We start from the raw sequence: 16471 nt of genomic DNA, 5'->3' as shown, positions 1-16471 counted from the left end.
CAATATAGCTATGACAATGCAAAAAGCATGACGACACCTTACCAGGTATACATACCATAAATGACAATCTTGTCTAAATTATGAGGAGTTGTCTATGGCAGACAAAACAAAAAAACCCAAAAGTTCCATGGGCTAATGCTACAGCCTGTAGTAATCTAAGGTACTTAAATGGCATCCATTGCTGTAGCATCTGAGCACTTCAGTCTTCCATGTATTTTCCTCCCCAAGCTCCTGTGAGGCTGGGAAGTGTTATTATCTTCATTGTACAGATGGGAACTGAGACAGAGAGAGGCTTCCCAAGGTCACACAGGAAGTCTGAGAAGGGACTTGAACCCAGGCAGAGGAGGGAATTGAGTGTGGGTTTCTCAAATCCAAGCCTAGCCCCTGGACCTTCCGTTCTCACACAAAGCACATGCACAGAAGAATTGGCAACCAACTCAATAAATTCAAAGCCAACCTTCTGGAAGAGCTGACGTGTTTATTACTTTAAAGAAATTGTTAATAAGGGAACAGAACTGAGCCAACTGCACAATATCTTCAGCACTCAAGACTTCCAGACAGGAGCAATCATCATTGCTATATGGATGAGTCTGCCGGTTAACTAGCCCAGCCTCAAAAGCAAATAACCAAAGATTTTTCCCTGGGAGGTGTGTGATGTTGCACTCTATCTGATTTTATGAAAGGATGCTGATGAGTATGAATATAATGTTAAATCTGTGCAGTGGTCTCAGGTAGACAAGTCTTGGTGTGTAGTTTAGATAGAGGAGAAATGTTTTAGTGACATTGGTTAAAGTTTGATTTTGTTTTTCTTAACTTTAGAAACCCTTCTGTTCTTACAGGATCTTTGTATGTATTGCTTTCCTGCCTCCTCATATAGAAATATTGTCTAGCCAGAAAAGATTTATACATGCAGGCTTGTACGTCACACCAGGACTACTTGAAACCAAGAAAAATTGCAGCAAAGAGAACAAAAAGGCTGATTAGTTTAAGTAAATTGAAACAGAAGTTTGGAGGCTCTGCTACAACTCGTGTTCTCGTGGGCTTCACTGTCCGGTCCCATTGGGTTAGGATGGCATGTCTGGCTCCATTCCACTTCCCCGGTCCAGTCAGGCGGTACTGGTATGCTGTGCATGGACCAAAGAAAATTTTCATGGCCAGGACTGGATCTTTCAAGAGCAGAGCCAGCACATTGGGTTTTGTGCCCATCAAGGAGGCAAGTTCGTCAATATACACGAGGCAATCAGTTTTCAGGATCTCATCATAGGACAAACCGAACCTTAACGAATCAGAAAAGAAGGAGGAGGGATGTCATTCTGATCAATAGGTAAAACAGAGGAGATGCTATTGAAATTCAGTCCCTTTTTTTCATGTGCAGTTATTCTGCTTGATCATCAGTGGGTTTCTTTGAATAGATATTCCAGACTTCCTGTATAATTACATAGCCGCTAGCTAAAAGATGAACTTCAAACACAGTAGATATAGTAGACTAACTGAATACATATCTGGATTTTAGACACCCCTATAAAGAGATAGGGAACAGCTGCCAAATTTGGAACTGCATTCTGATACCTCCCAAAGTTCAGGGGTTTTTAAATCTCAATCAAAGTCTTTTGCATTAGGTGACCATGGCTTACCAGCGAATTTTGTTTTTCTTCGTCTCGTTGATCTCTTCCACCATGGTGCTCACTGGAGGCAGCTGACACAAGCCTAGAAACCAGAAAAGGGATTGTTGTCATGAAGTGGTGGACTTGTTCAACTTCAGGTGGGATTTTAAACCAATTTAGTTACACTGGTGAAAAGGCTGGTGTGGACACTCTTATTTCAGCTTAAACCAGGCTTATTTCAATTTAGCTTACTTCAGTTAGGAGCAGATTTAAACAAAGCTGAAATAAGCCACGAAAATAAGAGCATCCACAAAGGTGTTTGTGCCCATTTAGCTAAACTGGTGCCAATTTGTGTGTAGACGAGGCCTGAGTCATTTGGAGCTTGTTCTCAGATTGGAAATCCTGGCTCCTCCTCCCCGAAGGAGAGAGAACTCATGGCTTGTCAGATGGACAAGTGACCTAATTGTTTTAATGAATCATCTCAAATCACACCCACTCTTACACCTTGTCTTGACTTAGCGTGACCAGATGTCCCGATTTTATGGCGACAGTCCTGATATTTGGGGCTTTTTCTTATATAGGCTCCTATTACCCCCCACTCCTGTTCCGATTTTTCACTCTTGCTATCTGGTCACCTTATCTTGACTAGGATTTAAAGAGGTGCTCTCTAACCTTCTGGGAGAAAGCTGAAGCCAGACACATTCCAATTAGATATAAGACAATATTTTAGCAGTGAGAGTGAGTAACCATTGGAACAAACAAAAGCGAAATGGTGGTATCATAAACAGATAGTTAAGGGTTAATGCCTCTTTTGCCTGTAAAGGGTTAAGAAGCTCAGTGAACCTGGCTGACACCTGACCAAAGGACCAATAAGGGGACAAGGCTTGGTGAGGAAGTCTTGTTTGTGCTCTTTGTTTTGGAGTGTTGTTCGCTCTTGGGACTAAAAGGGACCAGACGTTAATCCAGCTCTCCAATCTTTCTGAATCAGTCTCTCATGTTTCAAATTGTAAGTAACAGCCAGCAAGGCGGATTAGTTTTATTTTTGTTTCTCAACTTGTTAATGTCCCTTTTTGCTGAGAGGATTTACCTCTGCTTGCTGTAACTTTGAACCTAAGGCTAGAGGGGGTTCCTCTAGCTACATGAAGCTGATTACCCTGTAAAGTATTTCCATTCTGATTTTACAGAGATGATTTTTTTACCTTTCTTCTTTAATTAAAAGTTTCTTTTAAGAACCTGATTGATTCTTGTTTTTAAGATCCAAGGGGACTGGATTTGGGCTCACCAGGATTGGTGGGGAAGGAAGAGGATGGTTATTCTCCTTGTTTAAGATCAGGGTCCAAGGGGTTTGGATCTGTGTTCACCAGGGAACTGGTGAAGCCTCTCAAGGTTGCCCAGGGAGGGGAAGGTTTTGGGGGGGGACAAGAAGTGATCCAGACACTTAAATTTCTGGATGGTGGCAGAGTTACCAGATCTAAGCTAATAATTAAGCTTAGAAGTGTCCATGCATGTCCCCACATTTGTACCCTAAAGTTCAGAGCGGTGAAGGAACCTTGACAGGTGTATTTTTTATTTCTTGATGTCTTCAGATCAAGACTGGATGCCCTTCTGGAAGAGATGCTTTAGCCAAATGTAAGTTATTGAGCTCAATATGGGGATGGGGGTGAAATTTAAGGCCTGTGCTATGCGGGAGGTTGGACTGGCTCATCTAACATCTCTTCTGGCCTTAAACTCTTTGAATCTATGAACATGTTTGAAAAGTCTGCTGTTCAAATCTACACTAATTGGTTTACAAGAGCTAAAGTGGCTGAAACTTAGTTTCCCCCTAAACCATTGGCTCTCAACTTTTCCAGATGATTGTACCCTTTTCAGGAGGCTGATTGGTCTTGCGTACCCCCCAAATTTCACCTCACTTAAAAACTACCCGCTGACAAAATCAAGCATAAAAACACAAGTGTCACAGCATCTTATTACTGAAAAATTGCTCACTTTCTCATTTTGATCATATAATTATAAAATGAATTGACTGGAATATAAATATTGTACTTACACTTCAGTGTGTTTTTCACTTGTGAGCCTTGTCTGACATCTGAGCCCCAAGCGGCAGGGCTGACGCCAAGCCCCAGGTGGTGAAACTGACGCATGTAACTCAGCTTCATGAAGCCCCTTGTGGCATGGGGCCCTGGGCAACTGCCTTGCTTGCCACCTCCTAATGCTGGCCCTGCACTTGCAACCCCCCCAAACCTGTGCTATAACCCCCCTAAAGGTTGCACCCCCCAGGTTGAGAAACACTGATTTAGATGAGTTGAATACCCCCTGGAAGATCTCTGTGTACCCCTGCTTGAGAACCATTGACATAGACTACCAGTATCACCAGGGCTGTGTCTGCACCAGACTTCTCAAACATGTTAGTTGGAACATGTTAGCTAGTGCCTTCTAACAACCTCCTCTATTCTAGTCTAGCCACTGCTTTGGAGACTTTCCCTGATGACTGCAGGCCTGCCTGGGGGTGGGGCAAGTGGGGCAATTTGCCCCAAGCCCCGGGCCCTGCAGGGCCCCCCACAAGAATATAGTATTGCAACTTTCTTTATGCAAGGGCCCCCCGAAATTGCTTTGTCCCAGGCCCCCTGACTCCTCTGGGTGGCCCTGGATGACTGGGATTTGAATCCTTATCTGTAGGAGCCAGGGACCAAAACATGATTTCAGTTACACAGTGTGATTTTGGAGTAACCCTGTTAAAGTCCATGGCATTTACTCTGAAATTACACTGGCATAATTGAGATCAGGAGCTTCCCCAAAGGAGCAACACTGGCATGGAACGAGTGGATGTGAGATCAGAATCAGGCCCCAGGTTGTCCTGAGTGTAACACTGTTCTCCCTGGTGCTGAGAAACTGCCTCCCTCCAAAAGACAAAGACGAACCAGCTGCTGGATTCTGCCTGGTCTTAGTGCAGCAGTGGGGAATCCTGTTTATTACCAGCTCTGCCTGGTAAAACAGAGGCTATTCCATTTTTCCTGCCCCTAAAGGGATATAGCTGCCTATCAGTGGGTCAGGAATTGCCTTTAAGGCCCAGAACTGTGGTGGAGGCTGTGATGAGCCGCACAAACCCAAGGGGAGCTCTCAGAAGCATTGCATCTCAAGGGGACAACAATGCCTCCTGAAACTCTAGAGTGAGTGTGGCCACTGCATCATCCACGAGGAACTGATGGAAGTGCTCGTGTCATGGCTTCCCAATTGTTACAAACACAGGGCCTTCTTTTCTTACCACTGAATACAAATAAACTCTCCTCTTCTTCAAGGAGAGTTACCTGTATCCTAGAGGAAAAAACAGGGCTCTGGAATTCTGTTCGGACAGATCCAGATTAATATTTCTAAGATGGTTCTTTGGGTATTTCGCTTGTTCATATAGTAAGGATGTCACTGAGTTATAAAATGTTCTGTAAGACAGTAAAGTGTGGAGCAACCCAATTTAGATACCAGTCTATGAGCACTACCTTTCCTAGTCCTGGATGAATCCCTTTGTGGTCTGCGTTGCCGTGGGACAACATACCCACTTGCTCACCACCTGTGTCTGAAACACTGCCTTTTTCTTTGAGGAAGTTCTCACTTCATAGTAACCTTCCTGCTCCACCTACCCTTAAAGACTCGTGTGACCCAGCGAGCTTGAATTTCTACAACTGGCATGACTGCACCAAATGGCTTGATGAGGCCAATGACGGCCAGGGTTGGCTTCTCCAGATGAGGGGGGAAGATATATTTGTACAGGGATGCCTGCTTCTTTTCGACTTTGACAACAGATTCCTCAAGGAAAGGGAAAGAGAACTTGTATCCTGTGGCAAAGACAATGACGTCAACAGGCTCCTCTGTGGGGCTATTTTGAAACGTGACTGAGTTTTCCTTGATCTCCTTCAGACTTGGTTTTATGGTGATTTTCCCAGTGATGATACAGCCTGGAAGTTCATCATTCAGCACAGGTTCCCGTATCACATCTCTGCATTGAAACAAACAGAAACACAATCAGAATGCTGGGGCAGCTGAGGCAACCCCATGTGCTTCAGCAAAAAGCTGGAGAATGACCTCTGACCTGGAAGACTCAAAATTGGGAAAGCAAAGTCCTGTTTCCCACCCAACTCCAAACGAGGCTCCAGGGTCTTGAAGTCTTTAAATAAAGTCATCCCTCCTGCAACCTGCTTTATTCACATCACTGCCACCTCCCCCGGGTTCTGGTCAATTCATGCACAGTACTTTTACAGAGTCACTTTTCAGAGCAAAAAAGCACTTCAAAAACTGTCTGACTCTTTATGAGTCTCTACATAATGAAAGCTTAGTGGGCAGGACTAGCTCCTGGCCAGAGGAGTGGCAGAAGGTCCCTAAAAGTGGGGGACCGCTAGTGGCCAAACCATGGCCTGGCCCCCTGCACTGCTCCTTCCTCCTTCCCCAAGACCCCTCTCCCATGTGCCGCCCCTTCCCTGCCCCAAGGCCCTGCTCCCACATGCAACCCCTACCCCCCTGAGGCCCTGCTCCTGTGCGCTTCCCCTTCTCCCCGAGGCCCCACTCCCATGCCACCTCCTCCCACAAGACCTCGCCCCCCTACTCACTTCTCTCCCCCCCTCCTCCCACATCACTCTCCCTATGGGAGGGCCATGATTCCCTGGGCTCCCCCCATTCCAGCACCCCTGCCTGGGGCTGTACAATGCTAGTGTTCCCCTCCTCTACACAGAGCAAGTCAGGAGACCCGCTTCTTCAGTTGTCCTATGAAAATCTAGCTGATCAACATCCCAAACCCTACTTTCTGGTGTAGACTTATACATTCCTATGTTACACCTAGGGTTGCCAGGTGTCTGTTTTTCAACCAGAACCCTGGTTGAAAAGGGACCCTGATGGCTCTGGTCAGCACTGCTGACAGGACTATTAAAAAAGTCTGGTTGGTGGGGCTGGCAGGCTCCCTACCTGGCCCTGCGCAGCTCCTGGAAGTGGAGACATGTTCCTCAGCTCCTGGGCGGAGGCACAGCAGGGGAGCTCCCTGTCCTTCCCCAAGCACAGGTTCTTCAGCTCTCATTGGCTGGGAAACGTGGCCAATGAGAGCTGTGGGGGTGGCATTTGTGCGTGGAGGCAGTGTGCACAGCACAGAGCTGCCTGGCCCCTCTACCTAGGAGCCGAGGGACAGGTCACTGCTTCCAGGGACCCCCCCCCCCCCCGAGGTCAGCACCTCCCAGAGCCCACTCCCTACACGCACTCCTGCATTCCCACTCCCTTCCCCAGCCCAGGGTCCCCTAGCCAAACCTGCCCCATCCCCTCTCCTGCATCCCAACCCCCTGCCCCAGCTTGGAGACCCCTCTTGCACCCAAACTCCCTCCTGGAACCTGTATCCCACATCCTCCTGCATCCCCTACCCCAGCCAGGAGCCCCTCCCGCACCCTGAACCTCTCATTTCTGGCCCCACCCCAGAGCCCTCATCCCCCTCCCATACCCCAACTCCCTGCCCCAGCCCGGTGAAAATAAGCAAGTGAATGAGGGTGGGGAGAGTGAGTGATGGGGGAGGGAAATGGAGTGAACAAAGGCAGGGCCTTGGAAAAGGGGCGGGGTAGAGGCAGGGCCTCAGAGAAGGGGCAGGGCAGAGGCAGATGTGTTTGGTTTTGTGTGATCAGAAAGTTGGCAATCCTAGTTACACTCTCGACATGTGGGTTTGCATTGCTCCTCTAACACATTGTACGTCATTGGCTAGCTGCATTTTCCTCTTCCTTCTCTAACTCAGTGACCAATATACCACCACATGGAACAGAAACGCAGGATATACCTGTCCTTAGGTATCAGGCCGTAGTTTGCATGGTCAAACCACTGACTTGTCCTGTGAGCAACCAGCCATGTTGTAATGGGCCCAGGGAGGGAATTCCGGATCACATTCATGAAACGAGTGAGGAAGACCATGTCCCATGGGTAACCATTGTCAAACACCCGACTGATCACCCATGCGCCTCGGCCAGTGCTGATCATCACCTAGAAGGCAACAGAGCAGCAAAGCTTTGGAGGGTGAATTGCTTTCCTTGAGTTTATGAAACTAAACCCAGACAAGGATTGTTCCCTGACTTTACCCACCTAGCCAATAAGCAAAGTCTTTGAGGTCTCTCAGATTTGTGTGAGTGAGGTGTAGGGGTAGGACAAAGCCACCTTTGACTCCTTAGTCCAACTGCCACGACCTTGGAGACCACAATGCCATAAAGACGCTGTTGGGTTATGTTAAAGGACTAGACACTGTTGGGTCGGGTAGCACTTTTCCTTGCCTCTTGGGTCTCTGAAAAAGCAATATTCCCATTCTGTGGAAATAATCTCTAGAACAGTGGTCCCCAAATGTTGAGGGTCACGCCCCCCTTTATCCCCATCCGCACCCCCCTGGGGCTGGGAGCAAAGCCTGCAGCTCGGGGGTGGGGGATGTGGACAGGAGTAAGGGGGTTGAGGGTAGGGCTACAGCTGGGGGTGGGTCTGGGGCCGGGAGTGGGGCCAGAGCAGAGGCCAGGGGCTGAAGCTGCTGGTGGAGCTGCAGTTTGGCTGTGGTGGGGGTGGGGCTAGAAGCCCAGGACACAGCTGTGGGCAGAACCGGAGCAGAGCTGAGGGCGGGGACGGGCTGGGTAGCGCTCCCTCCCGACCCATTGTGTGGGCTGGCCCAGGCCCTGCCATGCTCCCCCAAGGTTCCTCCGCACCCCACAGTTTGAGGACCTCTGCTCTAGAATCAGGTTCTCAGTTCCTTTCTCCTGACAGTTCATTCTGTGTGGCTTCTAAAAGGCTTCATTGCTGCCCATCGCTGCACATAACAAAAATTAACATCACCCTCCCTGCAGATTTGAAAGGAGCTGGAAGAACAGTACCTTTTCAGCCACACGACTGGCCTCAATGGCGATATCCACTCCAGAATTCCCCATGCCGATCACAAGGACTTTCTTCCCCTCAAACACATCTGGATGCTTGTAATAGCGGCTGTGAAAGTACTTGCCTTGAAATGTCTCTATCCCTGTTAGGAAGAGCGGAAGGGTATCTGGCAAATATCACTTAAATAATAGTCAATTATAATTCCAGGCCATATCCTGGAGTCCATTGCTGTTAATGGGAGGTGTATTTTGGTAGAGAGGACAGAAAAAAAATGACCTCAAGATTTGGCTTCTTGCTGTTATATTTTTCAGAGGATAAATGGTCCTAGTAATCTTAATCTTTGCCCTTTCTTGGAGATTGCTCCTGAAGAGGAGAGGGGGCCTAATTCCTAAGTCCCAGCAAGAGAAATGGAGTGACTTCTTTAGGGATATGGGAGATTCTCCCAAACCTGGAATCTTCCTGTGCAGACTGGACGCCTTTCTAAAAGGGAGGCTCTAGTTCCAATTCAAGTGATAGGCTGTGCAGACAGTGTCTGGGAGAGGTTCCATGGCCTGTATTATGCAGGAGGTCAGACTAGATGACCCTTTTGGCCTTGGACGCAATCAAAAGTGATAGACGGGCTCTCCCCTCCTTGCCCTGCAGACACAGTCGTCAGCAGAGCTAATGAGGGGAAAGCAGACAGAACTGTCTCCAGCCTGCTTCTCCTCTCACAGAAACCAGAACTAGGAGAATCACCAAAAGTCACGGTGGAGTCTCCATCACGGGCAGTTTTTAAATCAAGGGTGGATGTTTCCCTAGGAATTATGTTGGGGGAAGTTCTCTGGCCGGTGCTATACAGTAGGTCAGGCTAAATGATCACAATGGACCCTTCTGGTCAGGGAATCTATAACTGGAGCAGAGGAGAGAAGGAACTACCACCTCCTGATCCTTCAGCCCCCAGCAGTGAGTAAAGCAAACGAGATATTTTAAAGTGATTTGTATGTCTGAGTGTGTGTGTGTGTGTTGTGTGTGTGTGTGTGTAACTAACAGTGCTGGAGTTACTACTATACCTTTAAAAAAGTGCTACAATAGAGATCTGACAGCACTACAGTATTCTGGACAATCATACTAGATCTACTGTAGAACTACGCTTGTACGGGCAACTGGTTCAGAAATAAACAAGATATTCTAATCCATGGCCAGCAATGATTTGGTGATGGGACTAATTCCCATCACCAAATGGGAATTAGTCCCCTAATTACGTATGTCAATATGACGTTAGTTGCCAGATCCAGGAAATTAGAACATGGAAACAAAAATGTTTCCATCTGTGGATTTGTTAGTCTTCTTGTCAAACACAGAAATGCTTAATAGTAAACACAAGACATCCTGTACCAGGAAAAGACTCCAACGGCAGGGATGGATCAGAGAGATAGCCAATGCAAACCATAACAGCATCAAAGACAGATGATTCCTGCTTCCCATTAGACTCCGTGACAATAGCCCACTGGCCAGTGGCAGAGAAATCTGGGCATTTCCTTACACTGATGACTGTGGTCTGAAACATTGAACCAAACAGATATCATCCATCAGCTTGAGATTTGAGTGTAACAAACATAAGTAGAGTAAACAGTCTATGACAATGTGCGCTTGGGAAAATTTGCTGGACCATTTTCCAGCTAGGGAGGGGGAGAGCCCTGACTTTGGCCTGGAGGAGGATTTATTTAAACCTTGAGTAGAGCTGGTCAAAATTTGCCACTTTCGCAAGACCAGAATTCTCCACGAGAAAGTTTGCAGAAAAAAAATTGATTTTCTGTTGAGAAAATGTTTATGACAGCCCTGGCTGCCTGCCTGGAATGCTCTTATCAATTTAACCTTTTGCCAGTGAAAGAGACAAGCTTTCCTGGAGGGCTGCTCTTGGCCTCCCTGCTTCTCCCCCATCCTGCAGCTCTGGGACCCAGAGATGGAGGCTAAGTGGCTGGGTTCTCTTACATCCCCAGGGGAGGGGTCTTGTTAATGTCAAGTGAAATTGACAAGAGTCTTCCAGATGGTTAGCTGGGAAGCTGCAAAGTTTTCAATTTTGAAATAGATTTTTTTCTTGAAAACTCTTCGTGCAATATAATAAAAAATTGCATTTCTGACATTTTGTCCCAGTTTGGGACTTTCCCCCCACCCCAAAGTCACCACATTTTGTGTGAGGAGGGGTTTCCATTTTTTCAGCCAATTCTGATTGTAAGTTCCTTGGGGCCAGGTCTGTCTTTTTGTTGTATGTTTGTACAGCGCCTATCACAGCAGGGCCCTGGACCACATTTTCAAGGGTATTTAGGCACCTGAGGATGCAAATTGGCACCTAGTGGGGTTTTCAGAAGTGCCTAACTCCTGTTGATTTCAGTGGGAGTTAGGTACCATGATGCTTTAGAAAAATCACATTAGATGCCTCTCTGCATCTTTAGGCACCTAAATACCTTTAGAAATTTGGCTTCTCGACTGGGTGGGGGCTCATAGGCACCACAATACAAATTATACATATTAAATAGCCTGCCTTGGAGAGATGTCTGATTCTGTTGATCCTTGTCTGACACCACCCAAGCTCAGTGCTTTCAGTGTCAAAAGCATGAGCCTAAACTGTTTATATAAAGAAGTTACTCCATCAGCTGGCAGCTCTCGTAGACTGTTATCCTCTCATGTGGACCAGCTGCTACATTCTATAGCTCACCTTGAACTGGATGTGCTTCAGAAGGCCAAAATGCTTGGCATACATCCTGAGATACTCCAGGACTTGGGAGTTGGACACAAAGACTGGAAAATCCTCAGGATACGGGAAGTCTGTGAAGGCCGACATCTCTTTGCAGGTGTTACTGACCATGGATTTGTAAAGGCTGGGCCTCCCATCTTCAACATCTTCCTATCAGCACAGTGTCACAGGGAAGAGTGAATGCATTCACACATGCAGCCAGGGAGAGAATATGCCTATCAACCCCTTTTTGTATATAGCATTTGGTTTCCACTCATGGTGGGACACAGACAAGATTAGGAATTAGAATTTGGCCCAGGCTGTTGCGCTCACAACAGAATTAAATTGATCTCTCTATCTGGGGCCAAATCACATCTGATCTCTTCACAAATGTCATGGTGGGGCAACAGCAGGGCCCCTTTCCTGTGCCTTGTGCAGCTGCACAGAGGGCAGGGGGGACATCAACACTGGCATTCCCTAAGGACTCAGTGCAGAGGGAAGCACTACACACCCAAGAGGGAGCACTGCCTCTGGAGCACTACTAGATGAGTCATCTGAGGCCAGTTCCCTCTTCCCTGGGGGGAGGGATAGCTTAGTGGTTTGAGCGTTGGCCTGCTAAACCTTGAGGGGGGCATTTGGGGATTTAGTTGGGGATTGGTCCTGCTTTGAGCAGGAGGTTGGACTAGATAATCTCCTGAGGTCCCTAATAATCTATGATTCTATGATCAGCTAGCACTCTGCTAGGAGACTGTCCTACAGCCTTTTATTATAGCTGCGTCCATGGTTGCACTCTGCCTGCATCACCACTCCATGGGCAGAATGCCTCCTCCAGAATGCATGTCTCTGCTGTCCTACTGCTGCTGTGGCTGCAGCACCTACCACCTGAGCCTTGATGTTGAGAAGAAACGTTCCATCGTGGCACATTGACAGCAACCTTAAGGGAGATATGTTGCTGATGGTTTCACTTAGGCTTGCACAGCTGAATTCTGTTGTATTGCTTGGCACTTTGTCACATCTGCTGCTCGGGCCAATTACTAGGCAGCTCTGAAGACATTTTGCCAACTCCAGTTTTTAGGAAGAACTTCCAGGAGGGGGAGTGGATTAGAAGAACAAACATGGGACGAGGGAGTCAGGGCTCTTAAAATTCTATTCCTCAGCTGCCACTAATTTACTGGTGTGACCTTGGGCACATTTTAACTTCTCTGTGCCTCAGTTTCCCCACCCATCAAGTGGTGTTAATAATATAGCGGATGCCGGTTATTAGCAAGCTTGATATCGACAACTTGTGGTTATTAGCAACATTTTCCCTGAGAACTGATCCCATCCCCTTCACTTTAATGTTAACGGCTTTCAGATATTAGCAATTGGCTTCTTGCTTATTGACGATTGTTTGGGAAGAGACGTTCCCCTTGTAATGAATTTGCTGGCTTTGAGTCTGCAGCCCAGACAGCTGGTAGAGAGATACTGTGCAGCCCCATGGGCCCCCAAGGACCCTCACTGTCCATGGAAAACCCTGGCTGCAGGCAGATTTGTGGGCTGCAGCCAGGGAAGGAAGCACTGGGACATGGCCGAGCCCAGGTTCCTGATGCCAGGGCAGGGTGCAGGGCAAAGAGAGCAGGAGGAAGTACTATGCAGCCCCACCATTCCCCAGCATCCCCGCTCTTGCAGAAAGTGCCAGCCTCTGTTGTCACAGCTTGCATGGGACTTTTGCCTTTATTCAAAAGTTGCCAGTAAGCTGCTTTTTGCTGTGAAATGAGTAGTTGCTAATGACCAACATTCACTGTGGCTGCCTAACTCACAGTGGTCTAAGGATTAGTTAGTTACCAGTATGGCCGGCTGAAGATGTTAAGTATCATTGTACAATAAGGACAGACTGGGATGCAGGGACTTAGGACCTGCTTAATGTAACCCCCTTCCCCTGCCCCCATTACAGTGCTGGGAATATGTCCGTGTATGTTTCTGAATTCCATTTGATTCTATGAACTCCATTTTCTACTCTAACCCTCAGTGTGGAATAAAACTTTTGTTTTGTGGCACAATACAAACCATGTCTGAAATTGGGACAATGGCCCAGTGCCAACAGTCCCCCAGGGGAGAAAGAGGGAATGGAAAAGCCCCAGCGTGAGAAGAGAAGCAGGAAGAGGTGTCAGGCCCTGCTTTTAAAAGAGACAAGCTCCCTAACAAGAAGGCAAGAGTTCATTGCTAGATGCAGAAAACTGAGCAGGAGGAAGGGCAGGCTGGAGGGCTCTATCCCCTGAAGAACGCTGATCAAACCCCAAAGAGATTGGTGAGGTTGCTAAGGGAAGGTATTACATACAGGTGTTACTTGTTTCCCCATAGATCTGTACCTCATGTGTGTTCGAAGGGTATGTCTACACTGGGGCAGGGAGCGTAATCCCCATACCCATGCTAGCTCAGATTGAGTTAGCACATGAATTACAGCAATCTAGCCATGGTGGCAGAAGTGGGGACAGGGGCTAGCCACCCCAGGTATGATCCCATCCACGACCCTAGGTATGTACTTGGGTGATTAGCCCTGCCCACGGCTCATGCATCACCTGTCCATTGCTATTTTTAGTATGCCAGCTCTCTCAGAGCAAGGGCAGGTATGTCTGCCCAAGCTGGAAATAACAGTTCCAGCGCCAGTGTAGAGATACCCTGAGTGTAAAGTGTGTGTGCTTAAGGTGTTCCTTTGCAAGGGCTGAATTCCTCACTTTATCTGTCACATGTCCCCAGAGGGTTAAACTTGAGTGCCCACAGAGGCGGAACTCTGGGGAGAGCGTGCATAAGGTACGTGAGGGGGGCCAGCACTGGTCTTGGGGCCTAGGGCAGCATGGAGGGTGCCAGCCAGAGAGTTTGCATCCTGGCACTGTGTCTGAATGCTGCTCAAACCTAGGGGGCTGGGGAGCATGCGGGATCCAAAGGTTGCATCCAATACAGAGGCCTGGTGACTGCCACGCCCCAGTGTCTGAACGGGACACTGCCATTCTTTGAACAAACTAGTTCTGTTTAAGGCTGCTGTTGAGCTGGCTTGACTTCATTTCTCGGTTAATAAATAGTCTCTTCTGGTTACTGGCCTGGGACGCACAGGTGTAGCTAGTAACATGTAAACAGCTCACTCCCTGGGCAACAAACCCCCTCACTTACTGTGAATCTCCAGACACCCCCGATGTCATCACTTCTCTCAAAGCAGGTGGGCTCCAGCCCCTCATCCAGGCAGCACTTGATGGAGGTCAGTCCACTCACGCCAGCTCCGATAATTGCAACTCTCTTCACCATGGTCTCCTTTACTGGGGGGAGATCATGCAGTCTTGCTGGTGGGTAGAATTCAGTGAACAGAGTTGGTATCACTTCAGTGAAAAGGATTAGCAATTTGTATTATAAACAAAGAGGAGAGTGTTATGGAGAAAGTAATTACTAGTTCTCCTCTCAGATTTAACAGGCACATCTGCCATTTCTGTTCGTTATACAAAAGGGGTTGGATCTTAAGTAGCAGATGCTCATGTGTGGTTAAAGAACAACAGAATTCAGTTAATAGTTGTGATACTGGGACTGTGCCTTTATGGGCGGACTTTCCCAGACAGAGAGCTTGGGTGGGGGCACTGTGAATCTCTTGTTATTATGCACAGCCATTTGGGACCAGAGTAAAGGTTGCCAACCCTCCAGGATTGTCCGGAAATCTCCAGGACCTAAACATTAATCTTTAAAGATTAGGTCATGTGATGAAACCTCCAGGAAGATGTCCAACCAAAATTGGCAAGAGACACAGACTAAAGTCCCTCTTGCAAGTACTAAGTGAACATTGCAGTGATAGAGTTCTCCGAAGATACAGACATGGACCTAGTACATTGAATATTGCAACAAGAATGTGGGATTTTCAACATAGCTATTTTTATGCAAGGTAATTAACAAACATTTAAGGCCAGAAGTGACCACTATCATGATCTAGTCTGACCTCCTGCATAAACACAGAATTTTACAATTTTATCCGATAATTCCTCTGCATTGTGCCCAATACTTTGTGGCTGAACCAGGCCCATTTTTAGAAGGACATGGAGGCTTCATTGAAAGAATTCAAAGTGATAAAGGCTCAGCACACACTTTGGTAAGTTATTCCAATAGTTAATTACCCTCACTATTAAAAATGTGCACCTTATTACCAGTTTGAATGTTTCTAGCATCAACTCCCAGCCACTGGAATGCCTTATGTCTCTCTGACAATAAGTTTTTGATTAATAAGTTCAAGTTTTAGGAGAAAACATTTTTTCCCTTTCATATTGTTTTTGGTGAAAACCCAATATTTTTCATGGAAAAATTTCAACATCTATGAGGTTTGGATGTTTTTGCTTGTTTTCATTGACTTTTTTTTTTAGGAAAAAAGATCATTTCCTGACCAGCTCCATTGCTTCGGTTCTTACCTCCTAGCACAGAAATCTGAATGTATACTTCAGAAATGCATCATGTTTACCTGCTCTTATTTACTGAATTAGCACTTTTTCTGCCCAGTAATTGCACCTTTTTGCATCCATTTATATTAAGGACTCTCTAAAGCCATCTGCTGTGAAGCAAATACACACGTCAAAACTGAACCAAGCTTGCATAAGGCACATCCTAGCTTCTATTGTCTCACATGCTTTGAGACTTGCTTGTCATAGAAGTTCAGCAGCAGATGGAAAAAAAAAATCTGCTTCCAGCTGGTCTATTAGTCAATGCAAAGTTGCAGAAGAGATTCTAAAGCAAACCAAATGCATTGCAGGAAAACCATCCCTAGCCATCTGTACTAGTTAAACAGCTGTGCCTATTAACTGTCCCCCTATTATGTGGTGTCCACTTTACCCTCTGCATGCATAGGTTGATTTAGTTCCCTTACCTCACGTCTGTGTCTTGTTTGTTGAAGCCACGTCTCTTCACAAGCGTGTCTGGGCAGCTAGGGAAAGCGTCACTCACTGTAATTCAACTTGCACAGCACTGGAGGAATATTGGACACACAATAGGTTCGGGGGAGTGGGGAGTTCTCTTAATGTGGAACCGCCCCCTTTCCCTTTGCTGTTACATAACTGATCCTTGCTGGGATTGGCAGGAGCAAAGTTCTCAGATGTGGGAGGCTGTCTGATCGCTTTCCAAAACCATCAAAGCAAGGGACCTGTGCAATCTGAGCTGTGAGACTAGATGGAGACCCAGAGATAGCAAGGGCTGAAGGATGCTTATCGCTTCAGGGTGGATATAGCTAAATAGTTCCCCAATTTCAGCAAGACACGTTTGGCAAGAAGGGATGCTGACTTGCAAACTGGTT

At 47.0% G+C, this 16471-nt stretch overlaps 1 protein-coding gene across 1 annotated transcript; it reads right to left on the bottom strand.

The window, feature by feature from the left end:
* Window positions 1-458: 458 nt before the first annotated feature.
* Window positions 459-16177, bottom strand: LOC116839876 (flavin-containing monooxygenase 1-like). Its single transcript, XM_032806124.1, has 9 exons — window positions 16049-16177; window positions 14326-14492; window positions 11161-11349; window positions 9840-10002; window positions 8465-8607; window positions 7399-7598; window positions 5237-5592; window positions 1635-1707; window positions 459-1276 (listed from the first exon to the last, which is right to left on the bottom strand). Exons 2-9 carry the CDS (start codon window positions 14455-14457, stop codon window positions 934-936), a joined length of 1599 nt encoding a protein of 532 aa, XP_032662015.1. The 5' UTR covers window positions 14458-14492; window positions 16049-16177; the 3' UTR covers window positions 459-933.
* Window positions 16178-16471: the final 294 nt, after the last annotated feature.

Source organism: Chelonoidis abingdonii, chromosome 7, assembly GCF_003597395.2.
Source record: "Chelonoidis abingdonii isolate Lonesome George chromosome 7, CheloAbing_2.0, whole genome shotgun sequence".
Classification (NCBI taxonomy): domain Eukaryota; kingdom Metazoa; phylum Chordata; order Testudines; family Testudinidae; genus Chelonoidis; species Chelonoidis abingdonii.
The sequence above is the reverse complement of the archived record's forward strand: the minus strand, read 5'-3'. Positions and strand labels throughout refer to the sequence as shown.

What these genes read in the sequence shown, in the direction of transcription:
- LOC116839876 (XM_032806124.1), bottom strand. Translation starts at nt 14,457, where the DNA reads ATGGTGAAGAGAGTTGCAATTATCGGAGCTGGCGTGAGTGGACTGACC. An exon ending in GGGGTGTCTGGAGATTCACA is followed by an intron (nt 11,350 to 14,325) that starts GTAAGTGAGGGG and finishes CTGTGCTGATAG; the next exon opens with GAAGATGTTGAAGATGGGAG. An exon ending in AAGAAAAACAAAATTCGCTG is followed by an intron (nt 1,277 to 1,634) that starts GTAAGCCATGGT and finishes TGATTCGTTAAG; the next exon opens with GTTCGGTTTGTCCTATGATG.